A 25,334-nucleotide genomic window follows, 5' to 3' on the forward strand; every position below is an offset into this window, starting at 1 on the left:
AAAGAATTAGTCGAGGGACTCCTTAGGAAGCAAGTAATATGTGGTGTTCAGCCAGCCTACATGAAACATCAGTAAGAAATATTTTAATAGTATGCTAAAAGAAGAGGGAAAGAGTGGATGAAAGCAAAATGCATAAGATGGGCTTTCTTCTTGTTATTCAAAGAAATACAGATTCAACATTTAAAATACATTTTCAGATTGGTGGCTGTTTGGCTGAAAAAATACCACCGTTAGTTCAACTTGATAGGCCAACGGGGGAACAAACGTGTGCTGAAAGTGCATCTTAAACTCAATAGTCCATGCCTGTCACTCAGAGTTGGCATATTTGGCCAAAACCAATCTAAAGCTTTTTAATTACTGATAACTAAACTTATTAGAACCAACCTGGTCAGGCTAAAAATATGTCAAAAATATGTCTGTTCTGTGTATCTTAAATTATTCTTTGGTCAAGTGATGTGATTTTTGAGAGGTCTGTAAATATAAACTTATTTCTCATTTCCAAATACAAGGCTATAAGTATTTACAGCAAGGTAGCATTTCCTTGCTAGAAAACAAGGCTTCCAGGTACCATATCCTTCCATTAACATTGTCTACTTTTATAGTCCCTTTCCTCCCATGGCTACAAAGTGCTGCACAAACAGAGAATACAGGAAAGAATGAAGAAGCAAATGAATAGAGCCTCACAACACCCCTGTGAGGTAGGTAAGTATTGTTAAACCCATTTTACAAAAAGGTAAACTGAGGCACAGCATGGTGGTGTGGTTTGGTCTAGTCCACCTGACAAGTTATAAAAGCATAGCTGAAGATGAAAAGGAAGAAACAAAGACAGGTCAGTCCCGGCTCACAGCCCTAGGCACTAAATTTTATTTCAAAATATTAGTAAAAGACTAGCCCACAGTTGCCTTTTAAATTTTTGGAATTTAGACAAGACTTTAAGGATTCCATTTAAACACGTCTTTCAGATTCCTGTTGAGTGGAGAAGGGCCAGATGATGACATAGCTTTCACTCCTCTAAATGTAATTCCCATGATGTATTAGGATATATTCCCATTCCACCAGAGCTCAGTCTCCAAACTCAAGAACATTTTTATAGCCTCAAATAGGTTCTAATTTATTTAAAGCCCAAATGTGAAAATGAGACCTGTTCTTAAACAGATGCTCTATCAATCGCTCTGTGGCCTTAATGAGAATTTTATGTCGAGAAAGAAAAGAAAAAGATCCTTAAAAACATCTCATCACTGTAGAGATTAAGGACAGTGGTGATGGTGTGAAATTGTTTTTTTGTAGTGTTTGAGAAACTGCAAACTCAAGCTTGCAAGAATATTTTATATATATATATATAAAATATATAAATATATACAGTATATATATAAGTGTGCATCTGACTATTCTTAAGGCACTAAAGAGATATTGGCCATGCCTTTCACAACTCAGTCTTTGTTTTCCTAAAGAAATGTCTCTCCCTCTCTCAAGTGTCAAGCCCGTGACAGCAAATCATTCAAAAACAACAAATATCTTTAACTTAAGATGGCTGATTGCTTGGATGAGGGTGAGGGATGGTGGTGATGGTGATATTATCATCTACAGCTTAGAGCTTAAATCTATAGCTTATATGGAGAGCTTAGATCTACAGCTTAGAGCTTAGAATTAGCCAGACACGGCCAATCACATTGGATCAGACAAGCCAGTGACCAGATGTTGTACGTAATTGCTTTCTTAACAGTAGCTGATGGAAAAACCTTACCATGACTGACAGACATGGAGACAATGAGACAGGAAATCATATCTGGCACAGATTCTTCAGAAAGACTTCGGCTTTTCAGAAGTTCCTAGAGTTTTTATACAGAGAACTGGGAAGAAGGATAGGGCAAGGCACTGAGGTTCAAACAGGTCACTGAAGAGACGCTAGACAATGATTCTGACTATATATATGGTTTCTTTGGCTGCTGTAGGGTTATTTTTTTTTTTTGTAAACCCATATGATCATGGGAGTGGGTGGGCTGAACCTAACTGAAGAAGCTTGGAGTATATTAAAGCAAAGCGCATGAGTAGAAGGAAAAACAAAATTAACACACGCAGAAACAAGTGGTGGTGGTATCTCAGAGGGAGGAGAAACATTGGTTAACTAATTTTCATTTTGCTCCTCTCCTGCTTTTCTCTGCCATGGTCCCAATATTTTAGTTCAGGTTTTTTGTTTGTTTGTTTGTTTGTTTGTTTTTATTTATTTTTTCCAGCAGATGAAGAAATGACAGAGCAGGATAGGTGTCTTATGGTTTTTGATTTCTTCTTAGGCCTGTTTAATTATTTTTTTTTTCCTCAGTTGACTGTTGGCACCTGGTTCCTCTGTAAACTATATTCCTTGGCCTTCAGTCTCAGGTTGGCAATGCTGTTGGCCATGTTGATGCCCTGTGCAGGGCTATTGTTGGCACATGTGGCAGAGTAAGTAGCCATGGCGCTGTAGGGACAAAGGAGAGAGTGGGGAGAATAACAGACATTAGTTTCACAAAGCTGCAAGTCTGTGCCCCAGATGGATGCACCTCTCAGCACGGGAAAGGCGGGGCCAGGTGGGTTGGATGGATGACCTCTGAGGTCCCTTTCAGCCCCAGGTTTCCACTGGTCTAAGTCACTTGGAAAAGGATGGCAGTGTTCAGAAGGGCAGGGGAAAAGCAGGGGAGAGTGGAATAAGGCAGGGAGAGGTATTTGCCGTGTTGGACACGATGAGTGATAATTTATCTCTGGGGTGAGAGGAGAAAGCTGCTTATGTTGAATAGAAGGATATTTCATCGGCCGACCTACTGAAACAGTATTTAATCCCTCTTCCTGCCTCCATCACCAGCCTGTGGGAGCAGCGAGCAAGAGAAGCAGGCATTTGAAAAGGAAAGGGCATTTTGCCCTCTTCACTTTAAGTAGCTGAATTTAAGTCTAACACATTTTAGGTCATCAGTGGATACCATGCTAAATAGTGTACTTGAGAACTGGGTGAGCAACCCATTCTTGATTCAATGGTTGGTAGCACTAAGTATTGCCAAATCTGGAGCTTCCTATCCCGACTGGCCTTGATTTTATAGCTTCTTCTCAAAAGGACTTGAGTAGCTCAGGATGCCTTTTGGGTCAGTTATTTGGGAAATGTTTAAATCCCCTAGATAAGCAAAGACTCCAGCCAGTTTCAGGATTCCTGACCTCAGAGGTAACTGTTTCTCTTTGTCCTTATTCCTGAGAAAAACCTGAAGTTGATTCTTATTGTCAGAGAGCGTAATTAAGACCTAGAAATGCAGCTGGACAGAAATGTGCATTTGGTGGTTTTCTGTTAATCAAATCCATGAATATATTTTAAGGGAAAAAGTAGTGGTCTCTTAGACTTGGAGGCAAGTTATTCATTACTGTCTACTAAACAGTTAAAAGGGAACTCATTTTAATTAAATGAAAATGTTTCTAGTTGTTTCTAAGATTAGCAAAATCCCTTTCAACTGAGGCCTGAAATGAGATAGACTTATAAATGGAATGACATATGCTCTGCTCTTGCCCTGCATTCCAGTGCAATTTTACCAGCCACACAGGAGTTTGTGGTTCTGGGGATCAAGTGACAGACTAGAAAGACAAAAAACTAAAGCTACTCTACAGATAGAGAGACTGGGTCATGAATCCTTATTTGGGAGACCATATAGTCGAGACTTACAGTCAAGACTCACAATGGCCTATTTCAGCTCACTTACTAGCAATTAACCCAGGAAAATTAGGTTAATGAAATATAATTAGTCCCAGATCACTAGGTCTCTCCAGAAATACACATCCTTAATTTAAAATCCTTATAGCACTGGTGTGTGTGTGTGTGTGTGTGTGTGTGTGTGTGTGTGTGTCTTAAGGCAGAGGGAGGAAGACTCAGTAGGGTTCCAAAAGAATCCTACATTCTTCCATTTCATTTTTGCCTGCTTCACTCTTACCCATTTCCGAGTAGATGCTCTTAACCATCTACGCAAAGTTAGGTTCTTCTGGAGCACCCTGTAATTTCCCTTTTTGCACTTATTTCAATTCTTCAACTATAAGCTCATAGATCAGATACCACATCTGACCTCATTCACCACTATATCCCCAGGTAGAGCTAACATCATATCTGGCACATATCTGACACTCAAGAAAGCTTTTAATGAATAGATAACTGAGAAATATCTAGTATGATTAAATGAATTCCTGCTCAGTGTCAATGATCTCTGTCATCCTGTTGTGAGTAATGATTTTTAAAAATATTTTACCAGGGGCACCTGGGTGGCTCATCAGTTAAGTGTCTGCCTTCAGCTCAGGTCATGACCTCAGAGTCCTGACTCAGGTCATGATCCCAGGATCTTGGGATCGAGCCCCATGTCGGGTTCCCTGCTCAGCAGGGAGTCTGCTTCTCCCTCTGCCCCTCCCCCCACTTGAGCTCTCTCTCTCTCATCACTCTTTCTCTCAAATAAGTAAATAAAATCTCTAAAAAATGTTTTACCAATATGTTTTTATCTTTAGGAATCAGTCCTTCCTATTAATTTTGCTCTCTTAATAGAATGAGCAAAATTGAAGGGACAGGACAAAAGCAGGGGCTGATGACTACATATTCTTGATCCATCAAAAATATCTTTTAATAGTAAAAAATGAACAAATATTAGTACAGGTTAGATTTATACAACAGACTATCACTTTTACCACTGTCTACCAAAAGGGCAGAAAGAGTCCCCAGTTAAGATAGGTTTCAATTAGGAGTGAGATAAATGATCAGAACAACCCAGGGACAAGTTTTTTTGTTTGTTTGTTTTGTTTTTAGTTATATATGAAAAATTTTCATTTATTTTCAAAACCCACATACATATCCTCATTTAATTTCTGTATGAATTACTTGTTTCCATTCAAGACACTACCAGAAATATATGCAAACCTGTAAATCCTACACTTAAGAAATTGCTAGGATATACTGAGACCTAAGGATTCAATGAAATCAAAGATGTAAGTAGTTAAGAAAAGAGACAATTGGGTTTGGGAAATGTTCCTAAGTTATAGATCATGAAATGAATCAAATCAGCCTTTCTCAACCAGGTTTCCGTGAAAGAATTAAATCCTGAAGATGGTACATAGTACCATTTAAAGTGCATAAGAGAGAAGCTGAAATGGTGAGTTATCTGTATTATTTGTTAAACACTGAGAATAAAATTGGATGGCTTCTGGAAACAGAAGGCTAAAACTTTATGAGAGAGCATAAAGAAAAAATTCTCTGATGGTAAATTGTAGATTGTCATGGAGTATTGTTCTTTCAGGTACTTGATCTAATTTTCTAAGGGATCCATTTTCCAGCCTTTGAGGGTCTAGGCAAGCAAAGTCCTAGTTAAAAGAGATTCTCTCCTTTTTTGATGATCAAAGGTGTAGTCCGTTTTCCATAGTAGACAAAGGGGACTTGAACCTTTTGGGATTATTTTTGTTTACTGAAGACGTTATCACTGTTTTCTAGAAATGTCTAGTATAGCTGTGACTTCAATATTATCTATTTTACAGCCACTCGTGCTATAGTTGCTTCATAGTTTACAAACTTCATCTGATATTCTAATCTTAAGACTTCATATGGTAGCACATCTCTTGGAAATACTGAGATATTCTCTCTAATGCAGGCCAGAAAATAATCTGTTTTCCATCTTCAAAACCAAATCATGCAAATTAGAGTTATACATTGCACAGGAAATTGGGTTTTCACTAGGACACTTTCCCTTAAATGGAAGCCTCAGTTTCTAGAGTCAAGAAAGTACCCTTGTCCAATTGTACTGTGGTGTCGTTATAAGGACACCACTGCATTAGTGACACTGAGACAATGCCTCGTAGGTAGCCCTCAAGTTAGTGGGGCATGAAGATTAAAAAAGCAGCTGATATTAATGAATGAATTTTGCAATTCCCTAGGAGCTTAATTTGCCCTTGATAAATGTTTAGGAAAGTTATGAACTTTCAAAAATGGATCCAACTTACTCCAGCGCATTGTGTAGCTCTAAGAAGTAGGATAAAAGAACAGAGCCAGTCTTACTTCATAGCCTCTTAACCAATGTTTAGAATATATAACCCTGCAAGTAGAGACCATAGTGATATTTTGTGTACATACTAAAGAATTGCAAGTCTAGTTTCTCAACTTGCACTAAAAGAGCCATAGAGGAATGCAGTGGGCAGTCTGTTGACATACCAGGGACAAGCAAGACTTGTGACAGGTCAGAGAAGACAGAATTAATGAGTGGGTACTCTAGAGCAGCTTAGACATGCTTTAAAAACAGCATGAAAAGTAAGTTGGAGAGGACTCACTTCCCAAAGTGACAACAGATGCAAGAGAGCCTTGACTGGCTGCCAATGTGAAAGATTTTTTGTGACCACCTGTTTTCCATGCCACCAAAACTTATAAAGGTCTATGTTAGGAAAAGAGAGAGAACCTTGAAACGTTTTCTCACAAGACAAAACCAAGGAGGGTTAATTAGCTGTTTTCAACCAATTTTATAGGACCATTCAAAATGTAAAATGACCACTCATTCTTACACAGGATCAAGCTTCCCCAGATCAGAAAGTGAGACAGAAACTAAGTGATTTGTATTGATTAAGCGCATGATAACGCCAAAAGCCTACTTACCAACACTAAGAGATCCTGCCCATTGGTCCTGCCTTCTAAGAACCACCTGCTCCTCTAATAGGACACAGACACGAGCTGAGTACAGGGACCGGATTTATAGGATTTGGTGAAAGCATCATTTCTCTCGAGTTTTTAAGCATGTTAGTTCTTTGTGTCTGTGACTGAGAAACTGCATTGCCAAATAAAGTGCATTGAGGAACTGGAGATGAAAAAGAAATGCTTGTATTCCCATCTGTTGATTCAGCAGCTCTGCACCGGGACTTGTACAGAGCTGACAAATTTAAGTAAGCTTGAAATTTTTCCATCTCCTTATTTGGAGATTCCTAACAGATGGAGCTCAGCCACAGACAGCAGAATGCTAACCACGGCAGGGTTCGAGTTCCATTTGCACTGGGGACAAATCATTTTTGATCATTTCAACCTTCCCCGAAAGGTTGTCGGGAGGAGGAACGTGTTCAGATGACTGCCAAACACCAAGGAAGCATGAAAAATTCTATATACGGTATGATTCTAAAGCCAGGAAACTTATGGGCATCTGCCCCTCTGCTTTTGAATCTCCCGTGGTGTACGCCCCACAAATCACCAAACAATTGAGGAGCGCTGGGGGAAAAATAATGCCTGCCTCAGTTTTCAGCTCTAACTTTGTTTTCTCTTTGGCCCTCTTGGACAAATGATGACAAGCTGTTGAAAATTTCCCCCCAAAGACAAATCTGTCAGCCCGAGAAGTCTGTGTGTCAACCTGAGATCCTAAGGTTTCACCAGCTCGGGATTTTTCCAAAAGCTGTAGAGCATGAGGCTTTTGTGACTCTGTCTGTGATGTGTGGAGGTTGGAGACCATCTTTCTGCTTGTGCGTTTGTCAGTGCGGGAAGAGAGGTATACCTGCTTCATCTAAGACAACTCCATACCAGCTTTCCTATGGAAATTTACTTCTAAAGAGAGACCCCATAAATCCTTTTGGAAGTGATCTTTTGTGATTTAAGTAAGCATTTCTAACTTGTTTCTGAAATTCAGAAGTTGATTTTTTAAACACGTATTTAGCTCTTAAAGCAGATCCAACTTGGACCATATTTCCCGCGTGAGCCTTCAGTTTGCACTGCTCTTTCAGTGATCCTCTGCCATATTCAAATTTTCTTTCTACAAATGTTTTTATACATGGAGCCTTGTATCTTTCTCTTGTCTCAAGGACTTTTGTGTCTCTTTTTTGAAATGCACACGGACTACCTGGAATCAAGTGCCCCTGTGAACTATGTAGTAGGGAAACATTGCTAGCTGACCTTAGATGCAAGGCTACATAAGAGCGTGGTGATCCAACTGGCCTGGGGAGCCGCAGGTGCCAGGACAAGCACACAGTTCTCCCGACCCTTGCCCCATATCCTACGGTCACCGAATACTAAGTGTCAGTAGCATCAGCATCACAGGCAAGCAAGTTAGAGATGCAGACCCTGAGTCCTGCTCCAGACTTACAGAATGAGTCTGCATTGCAGCCTGATCCCAGGTGATTCACATGCTCAGTAGTCTTCGAGGAGCCCTGCTCTAGGCTATCCTACTAACCCTTAACTTTATGGACACATATGCCTGTAGCTCTGGTTTCCCACAGTATTCCCCACTTGAGGACTTCACTAGCGGCATTGCTAAAACTGCAAGACCCACTTTCTTGAACACACTTCATTCCCACTTAAACCCTACCCCCAGCAGCCACCCTCTTCCCCCTCTGACAAGTTACCTTTTCAGTGTCTTCCGTTAGAATCCGTTATGAAGCCCCTCGTGTAAACAACATCTTGGGAGGGACGAGGATCTATTTTTGAAAGTGTGAAAGGGAGAAATGAGCCAAATGCGTTCAGCGGATGTCAGGCAGCACCGTGACCACGATCAAATGGGGGAGGAGGAGAAGGATGGGGGGGTAGCCGTGGACAGGGACGGCTGGCCACTCTCTTGCCTGTCACTAGTTTTCTTTGAAGCCCAGTCCTCCCTCTGGAATTGGCACTGCAGACCCAGGTCATTCTCTAGCTCCCATAGGAAAGGATGTCTCTGAGGAGAGGTTTCTTGACTACTTAAAATCTAGAATAACAGTTAAAAGTCTGGGATTTGTTTGATCACTGCTCCCCAAGAGGCAAAGCACCACAATATTTGTTAGTCTTAATACCTCTGGTGCTGTGCGCACCCTCCTTTGCCTACGGAAAACAGTTCTGAGCTAAGCAGTGGGCAAATGTGCCAAAACAAGCTTCCCTCCACTGGCTATGGGTAGATAAAGACGACACCTGCCACGACAGTATTGTCTATGTTAGAGAACTCTTTGCGCCTCCTGGTGACTCAGTTGCCTGCCTGACATCATCATCTATAACATGCTCAAGGGAACGGACGGGGCCATGTCGTGCTATAAATAGGGTGAACCATATGTCTCCTGTGACGCCTGTTGTTCTGGTGTCATTATTAATAGCACTCCCCTTTCACTCTCAAAAGTGTCCCAGCTTGGACGATAAATTATACAGCCACCACTCCGGATATAAAAGACACCCAGAAAAAAATGTGTTGGCTATATTCCATCCCATAATTCTGACCACATGCAAACAGTTGCTTTGAGTCTTGGTTTCCTCCTCTCCTCTTTCAGGGGAGAGTTGTGGAAGTCAACAAAGTATCCTCTCTGGCAAAACTGTCTGCTCACTGTCCCTGGGTTGCATGACCAAGCCACATCAGTCATCCCAAGGGGATGTTCACACACCCCAGAAGGTGGATCTCGGCCGCAGGCGTGCTTCACTGATCTGAGATAGACACTGAATCAAAAGGGCATGTTTACACAGTTTCCCGGTCTTACCCTTTTACTATGTTCAATGTAATGTAAGGCTTAATTTGAATGAAAATATGGTGATGTGGCCTAAGATGCTGAAAAGACACAGGGATCACAAGCACTCGGTCTTATTCTGCTTGCTGAAGGCTTAAACTTGAGCAAGTGTTCAGTTTCTTCTTTGGAACCAAAGCAAGGACAGAGCTAGCACACAGGAGAGTTCCAAGGATTAACCAAAAGAAATGCCTTTTAATGAATGTCACATGTGAGATAACTAACTTGACATAAATGAACCAACAGAAATAGCCAGTTAATTTTTTATAACACAAAAGGTCTATCGTTTCCTTTGCTTTTCATCACTTATTTCTCTTTTATGTTTCCTAAACAAGACATGTTTCCTACCAAGCTTCAAAATGTGAAACCATAATGTATTTTGGTTCTAAACATAGCAGAAAAATCTCTGAGTAACAGAATAGCTTTGCCACTTTTAGAAATTAACCAAAATATAAACACTGCAGTCAACATTGGGTCAAAAACATTGATACTGATTAAATTACTATTTTAAACCATCATTCTTCTACTTCTATCTGGAGATTAATTTATTCTTCATACAGAATATGAACAATCAGATTCTATGCGATTTTTAATTTTTTTTTACAAACTCTGTATCTAAGAGAAAAAATTATATAAAAGTATACTGTGAAATGAGTAAAAAGCACTAGTTTATATGATTTTTAAATGAAAACAGCAGAATACAAAATATGTACACTAAGGCTACACTATATAAAATACTGAACTCTAATTGCAAAAATAACCAAACTAGTTATGTTAAGATGATGGAATTATGAATGTTTTTTAAAAATGTATCTAGTATTTCTACATAATCTTTCCAAAATAAAAGGCACACATAAATTGCATGTTAATAATTTCAGTTAGATGCCCATATGCAAAATATGTATGATGCAGGCATTAGGGCTTGACCTCTCGTTGAGGTGCAAGCAATCTGATCCAATATTAATTTAGGGAGGATTTGAGCCCAACCCATGTAGGGTAGGTAGGTACTGCCCTCAGACTCTCACTGGTAAGGACTACATGGCAGCCATCTGGATGGTTTAGAGCTGGTGTGAAAAGTTCCTAACTGGGACCCAGGCAGGAAAAGGAATAATACTTCCTGGTCGTGACCAAATTCAAACCAGAGACCTTGAAACATCAAGCTTTGAACCACATCCATTTCCCAAGCCATTTAATGAGTCTGTGAGCTACCATTATTTATCAGAGAAACAAAGCAGTCTTTTACTTATTTAAAATATTAAAGAATATATGATTTCACAATGGTCTTCAAAATGTGTTTTAGTAAGTCCTATGGGAAAAGAGTCTAAATTTTAAGTCAGACATACAGATAGGGCTAATCTTTTGAAATCAGCAAGGCTTACTATATCTGAGAGATGAAGAAATTCCCAATTTCCCAGGTATGAGGTCTCTAAGTGCTAAGACCAACATAATTCAGACTAATTTCACAATGGGGGATTAAAAAAAATTCCAAATACATTTATGGCATTTCTTTCAAGGAATTGATTTGGAACAGAAAGAACATTTAGGTGAGGCCTTATGCTTTGATTAAAACCATCAACTTTTGAAAAGTATTTGCATTTCACAAATGTGGCATTTCATATCAGGAGTTCAGCGTTAGCTGGGAAATAATCTCCTATAACTAGTTTAAGACCTCTCCTTAAAGCGTTAATTAACCTTAACAATAAAAAGGCAAATAAAAGCATAATAAGTGAATGTGTGAATACTTCCTCCACTGCAATTGGCCAGAGAGAGCACACAGTCTTGACCTAGTTTCTAAGAGTACTCAGGTTTAGGTTGGTTCAAAGAAAGGCACTTTGGAACAATGATGATGCTTTTTAGGCACTTGGGTCTCAACTTCCCTTGGGCATTAACCTGTATTATCTGAACAGATAATAAATGGAGATTTAAAAAGCTTCTCCAAGAAATTGAAATAGTACTCTGTTATTTGCTTCTTGAAAATTTTTCACCTTTTTACTATAAAAGTTTAGAGTAAATTATACATTGTTTTTATATTTTAAAAACCTCACCCAGACAAACGGACCCCCAAAGAACTTCAGATAAGTAGATAAGAATTTGCAATAGAACAGGAGGTATTTTGGATCATAAGACATCCCTACTTGCTAACAAGGGACTGTGGCCATGAGCGTGATCAGAATGGTCGTGGATTTCCCTTCCTTCCCTCTCTGTCTCTCTCTCTCTCCTTCCTTCCTCTCTTCCTTTTCCTTTCCTTCCTTCTCTTCTTTTAATTCAAAATCAGTTTTACCATAAAGTTTGTCTTTGAGCCTACACCTGGAGCCTTACAAGTTAAATTTCTACTTGAGCGTAATGAAACACATCTTAAATTTGAAATTGGAGTCAAGTTTTGTTCCTGAATGTTTGCAAGAGGGACTCTGGGCATAGCTTAATGATCTTTTCTTTTAGATTCTTCCCCATCTTTGAAAACTTTGCAAGAGTTCCTGAGTCCAAGAGAAGATTGCTGATGGCCTGTCCCTCTCTCTTCTGCCCCAAACCCTGCTCCTGGGGCAACTAGTAATCTCCCGTGAAAATCTGGGGGTGTCAGCAAGTTGAATGTCTCTGAAGAGGTTAACCCAGTAAGAAATGTCAGCCAGCCACACCAGCAGCTCTGAAACGTGACCGACCGCTGAGAAACGTGTGGAAGTGGAGCAAGGGGGGGTGGGCCAGTCATTCACCTGTACGGAGAGGCTGTCCCCCAGGAGAGATAATCGGTGGGTCGTGGAGCAGGACGAGGTACGATGGGCTGCTCCACAGCAGTCACGTCCCCTGAGTAGGATTTGAGGAGGGAAGCGTTTTTATTGGCCAGCATGGCTCTCTCATTCCTGCGGAATTTGGCTCTTCGGTTCTGAAACCACACCTGGAAGAGCGGCGGGAGGAGAGCGGGGCACAGGGAGGGAGAGGGAAACAAAGAAGAAGAGGTTACACAAATAACGAATAACGTCCTGGTCAATGTTACCACATAACGCCTCCCCGAGGAAGAAACAGGATGGGTACAGATTTCTTCCCAGAACAATACAAAGATGCCACAGTCCTTCCCTGTTGGGCCAGGTTAGCGAGCTACCCTGTTATCAGAGAAGACTATTACAACAGGACCCTGAGGGACTTCCATCAGGCCCCCCCAGAGATGAGATCCACGACCAGCCCACAAGGCAGCAAAATGTGGGTCACAATCCCTGTTGTTTTGTAATCAAGGAGAAGAGAAAAACCTCATTTGACATCTGCCATGGATACAGTGACATTTTTAAAAGTCTTTTTCAAAATTCTCCCAAATGTGAAAATATCATCTGCTTTCGAAATAGTTATTGGACATTTAAAGAACAGTCTCCATCTCATCACCAATGCCTGTGGCAAGAATTTACGAAGCAAGTGGTTTATTTGGAAGGTGCGAGGAGCACCAGGGGAAGAGGGAGGAAGTTACAGCAAGAAGCAGCTAGCGACAGCATCCGCTACAGCTCATAACATGTTTATCAAGTGCTGCTAGGGCTAGAAACTTCCATAACCACACTGCATACATTACTTCTACTTGTTGTGCCCATTCCGTACATTAGGTTTTACTTCTATTGCAGAGTTGAAGAAACAGATTCGATGAGATTAAGTCATCTGTTGAAATTCACTCAGATAATCAATGGCTAAGTTTCTGTGCTCGAGGACATCTGGCTCATGACCATACAAGTCCTCCAGAGTGCCACGGAATTGCATTCAATCGTTTACTTGTTCAAGAAATCTTTATGGGGTCCCTGCCAAGTTCCAGAGTCTGCGCTAATTGCTGGGAGTAGGGACATGAGACTAATTCTCTGCTCATAAGCAGCTCATAGTCTATTAAGAGAAGACAGGCATGTAAATTTGAAAAGCTCCAAAACAAGTCTTTTAGGTACAATTATGGAAAACACAGAGCAAGGCATAGGAGAAAGACATCATGTGGTGTGGAGTGGGACAGTGGCATAGCTCCTGGGAGCAACATGGGTGTAAAATGCCACGTGGCTGGTGCTCTGTGCGTCGTGCTGGTGGAAGGGACAGGCAGACATCGGGGAAGGAGAATCCAGTCCTCACTTTCTGGCTTCGCACACGCCCAGCTCTTTTGTTTCTCACGTGTCCTTGGCATTACTATTACTTTGATCATTTTAAATGCAAATGGAATCTATCAGTGCCCTGCTTTATATTATCCACTGGTTCTCCATCGCTCACAGAATAAAATCAAAACTTCTTACCATAGAACAAAGGCTGTTCAGGAACTAGCTCTTGGTCCACCAACCCGGCCACATCCTGCATCACTTGGACCCCATGCACTGGCCCTCCATCATTCCAGTTCCTACCCTGGGCTCGAGACTCCCAGATGCATCCAGTTATTTCCCACACCAAAGGCTCCCTCTGTCTGTGATAGTCTCCCCCTCTTTGTCCAGGTGTCCAAAGACTTGCTTTTTCAAGATTTGATTTTAGTATCATCTCTTTTGTAAACAGTTGTAGTGGAAAGAACGTGACTTTAAAGTCTAATGGAGTGGATCAAAATACTGGTTCCACTACTTTAAAATTTTGTCATTGAATAGTTATTTAGTGCCTCTGATGCTTTGTCTCCGAACCACACAGAGACAATAGTACTCACAGGGCTGTCATGAGAGCTGGTGCAGAATGGGTGCTTAATATGTGTGTATTTCCCCCCCTTTTTCCCAGGCAGATTTGATCATTTCTTCCTCTGGTCTATCATGAATTCTCATATATTCCTTAAGTATAGGAATCATCTTATATGTCATAACAGTATGGCATGCACATCTATCTTCTCTGTCTCCAGTCTACAACACCCTTAAGGAGAGGGCCAGTGTCTTACTCATCCCCAGCAAACGGAAACGGTTCCAAGAGTATAATAGGTGCTTGATAGATGTTTGAGGGGGAGAAAAATAAGAGGAAAGAGACAGAGGGAAAAAAATGAATTTTGCAAAAATAAGATATGGCCTCCATCCAAGAGGATTCACAAACTAGTTGGGGAAGTTGGCCCACATACAACTCAATATAATAGGCGTCATGTTGTGATAAATGCCATAAAGAAAGCCAGGGTCAGAAGGGAGTGGTGCAGACTGGGGAAGGGTAAACTTCATGGAGGAAAAATAACGTGGTGGAGGGAGAATTCTGTCCACACACATATGAAATGTCCACAGCTCCGAGAGGGATTAGAACATAGTAGGGTGAGAAAGGAGGAAGAGAAAATAGTTTCAATGTGTAAGAAAGCATTTGTTTATTGTTGTAAGGGGGGAAAGACCAGCTCACAAACTGCTCTTTCACATTAAAAAAAAAAAAAATGTCTAGCGTTGTCCCATCCAGGTGTCCTCATTTACAATTCAGATCACCATGCCAAAGTGGTGCTTCAAGGTACTGTGGGTTGTTGGTCTAAAATTACTCATCACACTGCAGCAGGCCAAGCCTGGGGCATAGAAGATATGGGGGGTTTGAAGGGAGAGGAAGGGATTTGAGAGTGGAAATACAGAGGCTGTTTGGAGAGCTGTGGTTAGCAGCATGGGGGAAGAGGATGTGGGAAGGCAAACCTCAGGGTTGCGCTTTGGAAGGCGGAATCGAGACAGCACAACTGAGCTTTGTCCCGGCAGATCCTGCAGGTCACTCTTACCTGAGCCGTGAGGGGCTGCCAAGCAGTGCCGAGGGCCTCGCCTAACCCACGTGGGGTAGCGGTCTAGGCAACTTTCCCTTTTGTTGCTGACCTCCTGTTCTCTCCTGGGGAGAGCCCTTCTAGGTGAGGTCACTGCTTCCCTATGGGGAGAACTCTGGAAAACTTTCCATCAGGCTGAAGGGACCCCCAGGACCCCCTCCATCAACTCAGCAAGTGTCCCTCACAGTATACTGCACCTCAAGGCATGGACACAGTTCTCACCTCAATGCCCTTTGGGTCTAGCTAAAGTCCCTGTCAGTCAAGAGATCTGTCACTTGCAGAAAGAAATCCCTCAAGTCCAGACTGAGCACAAATATACAAACAATAATTTCCTCAAGAAGACAAGACAGATTGGCCTAATCCACACCCACCCTTATCAAAACGGCAGCCCACCACCAGCTCTAGGGAAGACAATGAGATCTTTACTTCCAGCAGAGAGAGCAAGGAACCCCGTGAGGAAGCACTTAGCCAGGAGACTCTTATTCAAAGTCTACTCTAGGGCTTACAAGCATGAACTTTGCATATCTGCATTCAAATCCCAGCTGAGCCACTTGCTGGCTCTGGGACGCTGGGCAAAATACTGGAAACTCTCTGTGCCTCAGTTTCCACATCTGCAAGGTGAAGAATGCTATCCACCTCACTGAACTGGTATGACGATGAAACAGATTAGTTCATGTAAAGGACTTAGAACAGCACTTGGCATATAAGGGTTCAAGTAGTGCTAGTTATTAGGTGATTATCATCATTATTACTAATCCCAGGTTGTATTATTTCAAGATGTCTGGATTGCAGTTGATGTGCCATGCCATTAATGTTAGAAAGAAGTGCTGTTCTTCTCTCTCTACACTGTCCTGCATGCCCTTGCCCTTCATTGCTTCACAGAACACAAAATCATTCACTTGAACATGCTCTTAACTCCATTCTTAAATGCAAGGTCTTTGATGTGCTCCTTTCCACTCCCACCAGTGTCCACAACCATGTGTCTTCATAATAAATCGCTTGCAGGTTTGGAGCTCCCAAAATCGGGGAAGGAAATCTGAGGTAGGGAGCAGAGAATTCATCTCCTTGGCCACCCTGAAGCTCAAATAGAAAGCTGGGGTGGGAGGTGTAGAGTCAAATGCTCAGAATTACAATGTCTGTAACGGGAATCTGCAAGGGCAGGCAGCAATGAGGAGTGAGCCTCCCAGCAGGGCATATTCTGCCCCCCTAAGGGCTTAAAGTTGATTTGTAAAAATACCATGCTGGGCCACCTGGGTGGCTCAGTCAGTTAAGCATCTGTGTTCTGCTCAGGTCATGATCCCAGGGTCCTGGGATGGAGCCCCACGTCGGGCTCCCTGCTCAGCAGGGAGCCTGCTTCTCCCTCTGGGTCCTTTTCCCTCTGCCTGCCGCTCCCCCTGCTTGTGCTCGCTCTCTCTCTCACAAATAAATACATAAAATCTTTAAAAATAAAAACACAAATACTATGCTGCCCAAAGAAACACACTTAGGATCTGATTCTGTCCTCATGCTGCCCCTTTGTAATCTTTCTTAGTAGCAGCTCCTGTGTGAAACCAACGACTGGCATTTTTGAGCAGTCTGCGATGCGTGCCCCTGAGGCAATACTTCGGTTACCTGCACTCTGGCCTCGGTGAGGTTCACCCGGCGGGCAAGGTCCTCTCGCACGAAGGCGTCTGGGTAGTGTGTCCGCTCAAAGACGCGCTCCAGAGCCTGCAGCTGGCTGCTGTTGAACGTCGTCCTGTTCCTCCGCTGCTTTCTCTTTTTCTTTTCCTCGGAGTTCAGCTGATCATCTGGAGCAGAAGAAATGGATGCTAAGGAGCTAAAGTCTCGTCCGGGTTCCCGTTTACACTCTGCTGAATATCTACAGTAAGAGATCGTTTCCTTTGCTCACATTCTTACATCTCTAGTGTTAGAGCCAAATGTCACATTCAATGTGCAGATGAGGACAGGCATCGGTGCTCTTGAGTCCACCGGCCAAGGACCCCCGGCAGTTCTGAGGTCTGGCTGCTACTTCTAAATCTGGGACCAGACCTGAACTGACAGGGAGACATTTCTTGCATGCTTCTTGAAGTCTGCCTTGTCAAAGATGGCTAAAGGAAAATCTTAACTTCTACCCATGTTCTCTGGACTAATGTAGGATGGGGGAAGAAGAGTAGATTGCCTTGGACCTCCTTTGTCTTATGTTATATTCTGTTCATTTGTACAGTTTCATAACCAGAGAAACCAACTATTCCCTGGTTCCTTCTCCTCTACATACCCATGCAAACACAAATGCAGAGTTAGTCAAACTGATGAGAGGGAGTCCTATTTTACCACGTGTTCTCCTGGAAACACCGAGTCATTCCTAACTGCATTTGCTCAAGGCTCTGTGCTCTTGCTAAGGCCAGCTTCCAAAGCCTCAGCCTAGATCAGGGATGGTGCTCCCACACCATCACCCAAGCCAGCATTGGCCTGGGACTCACCCAATGAGAACACAAGTACAGGGAACCAAACTGAAAGATCTCTGAAACAGTTTCACCCAGAACATTTGGGGAATCGTGACCCCCCCAAGGTTTCACCTGTCAAGATCTGCCCCCTTGTTCTCCTCTCAGTTCCCCCAAACACGTCTTGGCAAGCTGCTCATCCAGCCTGCCCAAGGAAATAAGAGAGGAGCGCGTTCCAGTCCTGCCACCCACATCAGTGCAGGCAGGAATGATGGATGTGTGAAGCTGAGCAGAACACCAGCTGGGTCACCATCACCAGCAAGACGTCCCTGTGAGGCCTGGTCACTGCAGAGGCCATGTGGTGCCCAGAGATTTATAGCACAGAGGTGCAGAGGCCCCAGACACATGCTTGGCCTGGTGAACTGGACTTATACTTCCAATGGCCCTCCCCTCAGACTCTCGGCCCAAAGAAAAACAGGAGCAATGAGAGTGAGGATAGAGGGAAATCGGGGTTTGGTCCCTAGCTCCACACGCAATAAAGAGTAGCTCTCAGCCATTTTTTCCAAGATAGGAGGTCTCCTATTCCTCTCTGAGTATAAACACACAACACACTCAAGAAAGCAACCAGGGGCGCCTGGTGGCTCAGTCCGTGAAGCCTCTGACTCCTGATTTCGGCTCAGGTCTTGATCTCAGGGTCCTGAGATCAAGCCCCATGTTGGGCTCCAGGCAGGATATGGAGTCTACTTGAAAAAAAAAAAAAAAAAAAAGCAACTAGCTTGAATCATGATGTCCTAAAGAAAAGTGATACCTACCTGAGCTGTAATATTATTATTATCACAAACTGAGGGCATGTTCTAAATTTGGGTGTGGATTCAAAATGTAGCTTATATCCAGGAGCTCCTGGCCCAGATCTCTCAGTGCCTGACAATGGAGTCTTCCAAGTGATTTTGATCAGAGATCCCTTTGTCATGAGTGCTGCCTTCCCAGAACAGAAGCTTAGAACAGAGACTGTGCATTTCCTCTGGATATTTAAAGCACCCAGATATAGTAAGCACTTGTTGAATGTGGAACTTTTCTTGTCTTTAGAAAATTGTTCTTGTTGAAAAAAATCCATACAATCTCAATCCCATTCCTCCAGCTAAGAAGGTGCTGACACTTACTCTTTCAGTTTTAGGGTCATGTTCACAGTTGACCACCTCCCTGTTTTTTTTTCCATTTGTGGTATCTCCACCAGGAGCCTTGTGTTGAAGAAGTTGCTGTCACACTTTCAGTAAGAATGTCAGGTCTGCAGCATCCTGAGAATGGAGCCAATTTAATTATCGTGATTTCTGGGATTTATCAAGGCCTGGAATATCCCAGCCAACATCTTGATTATACCACTATTCACCTATCAGCAAAATTCTTTTACAATTACATCCACACCGGAATCCAAACACCTGGGGTCAAACAGCGCTCAGCAGTGGCCTCACATCTGTGTTCTCCTTTGTATTTAAATATTTGGAGGCTTTCCTGTTGTTTTCATTCTCTTTCCCAAATCTTTTTTTCTACAGTTTTATCTGTCTTGTACTTCAGGTCTCTCTAGGTCATCTAGGCCTTTCTGACAGCACCACAACATGTATTTCATGCTCCTATTAAGCAGAGTTCTGGAAAAAATCTGTAGCTTCCATACCTGCCCAAGACTGAGACCAATTAGACAGATCCTAGGCTATTATGTTTATTCACATAAAGGAAATCTCTTATTAAGCCAATCCTATCATTCATTTGCTTCCCTCAGAGAAAAGTCTTTCTCAGGTATAGCCACAAATTCTAAATCCTTTATGCTGTTTTATGAGTCTTTTTTTTTTTTTTTTGTACTGCCAAACTGTGATCAAGAACAAGAGTATTTTATGTTTTGTTCTTAGTCCTATAACCTGCTACATAATCTCTTGGTAGTTCTTTGAAATCTTCCACCTTTCACTCAAATTCCACTGACTGTCCATCGTAAACCACCAGCTCCCCTGACATGGGAGTAAGGGAAATGGAGAATTATAGTTTATGACACAGAATAAATAGCTATGATGAGCCGAAATGAGGCCAGCAAAAGTTTCCCAGTGAATGTTCTTGTTTTTAACAAAGGAAAACACCAGTCCAGATCATGTTGAAGGTGAGAAAAGACACACAAATAACAGGGGTCCAAGGAGTCTGGATCTGGCAAATGTCCTCCCATGTGCAAGTATAATGGAACGAGACAATGAGTGGGCAACAGAGACAGCTTGAGCGGCAGCCCCTGGGCTCGGCTGTCTTTGCTCACTAACCACAAACTGCGTGCTCCCTGTTTTCCTCCAAGAACACAGAAGATGGGACCCAACCTGTGTTGGGCCACGTGAGAAGAGATGTCAACATTGCAGAGATTTACAAATGTGGGGCATTGGAAGGACCCGTGATAAGCACTTTTTAGCAGATTCTGGATGCTGGTTGAAGAGAGGGGAGAGAAGGCAGTGTGTTTTTATCATTGGAGGAGGGTCATCTTTCCTGTAAAACCAGTTACAGAAAAGGTTGGTTTTAACACATGCTGCCCAAGGATACTGATGTCCAGTTGGACATCGGGGAGCATCTCATGCTTTGGAATTCTGAAGTGGGTAGAAGTCACCAAGCTGCAAAATAACCACAGAGGATGGGATGGATTTTTACCAAAATCGTAATATTTCTAATCCAAGGTGTTTATGGATTTTATGAATGATTATGTATTTTTATGTATGTTGTGGATGATTAAGTAAATTGCAAGTATACAGTTACGGCCACGATTTCTAATAAAAACCAGCAAAATGGCCTTGTGAGCTGGTGTATTTTCACTTGGAATCATGAGTCATACAACACTGGCACCAAATGAAGCCAGAGAAATTGTCTAATTCCACCCTCTTATTTTTTAGATGAGGTAAATGAAGCCTCGAAGAATGAAGTGACTGCCCCCAAATCACAATACCCCAGCTGTGCCTGAGCCAGAGCGAGAAGCCAACACTCTTAATTCCACTCCAGTCTCAAGTGCAAATGACAATAGTCATGTGTATGAAGCATCTGAGATACAAATAAAAAACCATGACCCTGGGGAAATCTTATGAGAAATGAAGGTCTTTCCATATGAATTATATAAAGAGGGTCTAAGATAGAGGGTCCATGTGTATCACATGTTGTCACTCCTACCAGAAGAGTCATTAAAAAATGTAAACATTCTCATCTGGAATAGCTACTTTGATCCAGATGTTCTTAAAGTTTCTTTTTCAAAGGCCTCCATAAGTCTCTGCTTCATCAATTAAATATGTGCAGGGTGATTTTTGCACAGTAGCAAACCCCATTTTCCATCTTCTCTCCACATCCATATTTAGTCCTTCACTTTCTTAAGACACAGTTCAAAATCTCTGTTTTCTATGACACATCCTAAATGTGACCTCCTATAAGACTTTGCCGATAACTTCCATCCATACTGATCTCTCCATTCTCCTAATCCCTACATATATTTTAGTATGTAATCAAATACTTTAAAAACCTTATGGATCAGTTCTATCTATGTCAATGTTTTGTCACCTCGATGCACTCCTATATTCCTATAGAAACGATTTAGGTTCTCTTGATAAGTTACATGACAATAAAATCTTGAAACAATCATGGTAGTATTGTGGCATAGAAGCAGTCCCAGAAAATTAGAACTTTGGTGATTCATTTGAAGTTTTAAAGGGCTGAATAATTTCTGAATTCCAATTATTCTTTTTAACAGTCCATAGCAAATAATTAGGTTAACAGTATCGTTTGTTTCTGGATAACTTTACCTGAGGAGGAAAGAACTTTCACCATTTCTTTTTCAAATAGGTTAGTCATCAGATGTAGAGATGGGAAAAGCTGTGTGGTTCTGATTCCTTTGTAAATGCAGAAATTCCTTCATTTTTATTCCTTAGTAGAAAAGCAGTTCCAAGATAAAGGAGGGGTTTAAACAAGCAGAAACACCCATGAGAAAGATGCTAAAGAGAATGGCATTTGTAATGGATCGGGATGAGAACACATATGAACATTGCTCCAGGTAAGAAAGCCCAAGTCCTAGGTGTGATGCCCCGTGTGCGTTCAAATACAAGTTAAAGGGAACAATAGCTCTGTCCTTGGCTCCGGGCTGGAATTCACTCTGGACTCCACATCTGGCTGCCAAAGCTGCGCTGAAGGGTGGGTGGAGAAGACAATGTGAGGAGGGCCATTCTTAAACAGGAAGACCAGGTAGCACGCAGTGACCCAAGCTCACTATGGCCTCGCACTCGCCAGGCAGGCTTCAGTTAACTCCCAAAGACCCCGACCCTCTTCTGCTCTGCATCTGGTGGGAGAAGCCTTGGAGAGTCCAAATAGGTCAGCCAAATATAATTTAAAGGTACAGCAAAAACATATTTTAGGAATAAAATCTGAAGAAAAATGTGTTTCGTATGCCTGAGTCACATCAATTTGGAAAGAAATCTGATGCAAGAAGATAAAACGCCAGCTTCAGTAGCAGAGACCAACCACCACATCAAAGCTTGCCTTCTTCCTTTTGGTTGAAAACATGGCAGGCGAGCGGATCTAAAGAGCAGCCCGCTGATCATTTTATGGGCATTGAAGAATGTTTTCAAAGGAACTTACATTGCACAACAACTACTTACTTTAATGGGATTTGTGTGGTTCAGGCCCTACAACCTTTGGAAAATTGAAGGGAAGTATAATTGCAAAAGCCACTAAAAACTGTTTAGCTTTTATTGCAAGGTCTATGAAAAGCAGCAAGATACAGCTGTGGGCATTCATTTGAGTTTCTTTGGTTACACTAAGCTCCAATTGCAATTAAGACAGCATCCTTTTAATATGTGCCCTGATAAATGGCACATGGGTCATTTAACTGGGATAACTTGCAGTGTAGACTGAGCTTAGCGCATCACAATGACCAAAGCCAAGTTTAGCAGCACCTTCTCAACAGCATACCTGGAATCCTCCACCACTGAATCCCAGCAACTCTCAAGACTGACCAGGTCTCTGCCAACTCTGATGCCTAACTGTGGGGGTGCATTCTCACATTGCAGCTGCTAGACCTTGAACTTCACATGATGGCCCTTGACGTGCATATTTCTTTCTTTACTGTCAACTTGGCAAATAACACTATTTATGTTTAGTCGAGTATCAGTCTTAAGCCTTAGAAAATAGCGTGAGAATACCTCAGATGTAATTGGCAAAATACGTCCTTTGGAGAATAAAATGCTCTTAAAAGCATGAAATATTATTTGTAATAGTTTTGACCCCCAAGTTGAGTCAGTAGCTCCATGTAAATCTACAGTGGTTTGATGTGGAGATAGCTAAATGTTGAGCTCTCTCAGTATAGCTGACTCTCCTTGGAAAGACAGAACGCTGAAGAGTTCGAGGTATCCTCATGGGACCTGTACTGCTTTTGACTCTTTGTCTCACGTATTTCCTTGTACCTCTCCAGGACAGATACTATTCCAGAGAGTCAAAACTCCAAATCACCTTATCTACTTTAACTCTCTTAAGACGTTTATCTGAAAGCATTCCTGATTGGAACCCCCGAGGAGACCCAATATAAAGTGAGCCTCCCCATGCAGTCCCATGCTGGAACCCGTGGTCTCTATTTGCATAATTTCCCCCATGCTGGCATCTTCCATGTGACTCTGAGTCTATTTTCTACTGTAACCTTGGAGTACAAAGTGTATATTTGCATTCAATGTTCAATAAATACAAATTAGGGATCAGATGTAGAGTATTTATATATTGGAATTATTATTATAGGAGTTCAATTGCTGAACAAATACCTTCTCTTGGATGAAAAATAAAATAAAATTCTGGCTTCAGATATGTAACCTACCCCCAATTTCTCAATGGATGAATCCCTTGTTTACCTAGTTTCATTTTCAGGTATCAAAAAAAAAAAAAAAAACCCAACCCGGAAAATGAGAATGTTCCCATCAGACCCAACCAAACTGCCATTGGGAAGTGGGCACTGTGGAAGGGGGAGTGGAAGGTGAACTGGCTTGGGAACCGAACGGGATGACCTGCACTCTCCCACAGGCCCTGCTACTTACTGGCTGTGTGACCTTGGCTAAGGCACCTTCCTTCTCTGAGCCTCAGTTTGCAAAACAGTAAAATGGAAGTAAGACGACCTACTTCCTATGGTCATTTGACAATGTGATGAACACACGGCGGGCATACAGCCTGGCACACAGTAGGCATTTGGCAAGTGGTGGGTTTCACAACCACCACTGCTGTTACGGTTTCTCCCCAGAGACAGACTGCTCAAAACCACTGCTGTTGTTTCATTTTTTCCTTCTGTTCACTGTTTGTTGGTATTTAATCAGTAAGATTTCTATCACAGCATAACTGCAGAGAAAGTGAGAAAACCACTCACATATGTGATATGGCTTCGTTGGTTTGATGGATTGCAGGACTGAGATCTAAGAAGCTTGACAAATGAACAAAAGCTTTAAAAGTCGAGATCTGAGATATGGTGGTTGATCCAAAATTGTACCATAGAAGTCATGCACAGACATTTGTCTGAAAAGCCCCATTTGGGACATTTTTTGCTGCTAGTCAACTCCTGGCTTTCTAACAAGACAATTTTCCTTTTTCAATTCAGATTTTGGGGTAACATTAAGAAAGCAGACAGATTCTACACTCAAAGACAGGTAAGCCATTGGCACCTTTAACAAGTAATCTCACTAGAAATGAATTAAAAGAAAAAAAACATGAAAAAGGAAGAAGGCCAAGGGCTAAAGCCAGGCTATGAAAATTCAGTGATTTCCCAGCCTGTGTGCCTTGGGTTGACTAATTTAGTTGCCACATGTCTGAAAACACAAATCTTGGGTCACATTACTCAATATTTATTCAGTGACTTTTTTTTTTTCTAAATGTCTGAGCACTTTGGTAAATGCCAAAGGGATAAAAAGAAAACCAAGAAAGGCAAAGTTCTGGGAAAAGAGTGAGTTCTGACTGAGATTTTAAAAGCTTTCTAAACTTGCCATATTCCAGGTGTGTGCTCCTATGAAAGTACTGGTATTCAAGTAGGATTACAAACAGAGCTCTAGATGAGCCGTAAGCTCCTGCCTTCTGCTGGTGGTGTTTCTCCTTTGTAGTGAGACTGTTGTCATTTTGTAAGAGACACAACATCAATCTTGACATTAGCCACAGAAATTGGTGTCTTCATGGGAGGTAACCACCCTAAGTCGTATTTTTTAATGATTCTTTTTTTTTTTTGGTAATAAACTTTAATGTTCTAAAGAAAAATCTTGGGAGAAAACAGGTTTAAAAAAGCAAAACTGAAAGCAGAGAGCAGTGAAAGAGATGTACATGGTTAATGAGGAAGCTCAGCTCTTGGAAGGACAGCAGTGATGGAACAAGACTCTTTGTTGGATAAAAGACAATTGAGAGGCTATTATGAGGCACTTAAATACCTGAGAAGAGAGGCATGACTTTCACTTGCTCAACTTTTTCATCTCAAGTTGTTTTTTCTCTCTTTTTTTATTTCCATCTCAAGTTTTAACTACAGGGCAAGAAGCCTACAGCACAGAAAGCCACAGGGAACAGAGAATTCAGTTTTCATTGCAGTAAGAGATGGAGCCAAGGTAATTCTGTAATGAGACCATATAGAGTAAAAAGGGGCCTGAAGAGAAAAATAAAGCTCCTTGCAACTGTTGCAACTGATGTCTTTGACATCAGACCTATATGAAGACCGAAATATGCTAACATGGTCAACATAAGAAGTTTGGTTTTTAAATGATGTT

At 41.8% G+C, this 25,334-nt stretch overlaps 1 protein-coding gene across 2 annotated transcripts in view; it reads right to left on the minus strand.

Moving 5' to 3' along the window:
* Positions 1-2,316: 2,316 nt before the first annotated feature.
* PRRX1 (paired related homeobox 1) overlaps positions 2,317-25,334 on the minus strand; it is a 69,844-nt gene continuing 46,826 nt past the window's right edge. Inside the window, exons 2-4 of one of the 2 annotated variants that reach the window (XM_028123074.1) lie at positions 16,757-16,932; positions 12,168-12,349; positions 2,317-2,455 (exon numbers count right to left, since the gene is read on the minus strand). In XM_028123074.1, the coding sequence (XP_027978875.1) occupies positions 2,317-2,455; positions 12,168-12,349; positions 16,757-16,932 (497 nt within the window). Of the gene's footprint in view, positions 2,456-8,363; positions 8,419-12,167; positions 12,350-16,756; positions 16,933-25,334 lie in introns of those variants that run through there. The other variant, XM_088016865.1, reaches the window with a different exon arrangement.

This window comes from Eumetopias jubatus, unplaced genomic scaffold, assembly GCF_037043125.1.
Source record: "Eumetopias jubatus isolate StellerSeaLion01/CBP00866 unplaced genomic scaffold, mEumJub1_p1.0 scaffold_12, whole genome shotgun sequence".
Taxonomy (NCBI): Eukaryota; Metazoa; Chordata; class Mammalia; order Carnivora; family Otariidae; genus Eumetopias; species Eumetopias jubatus.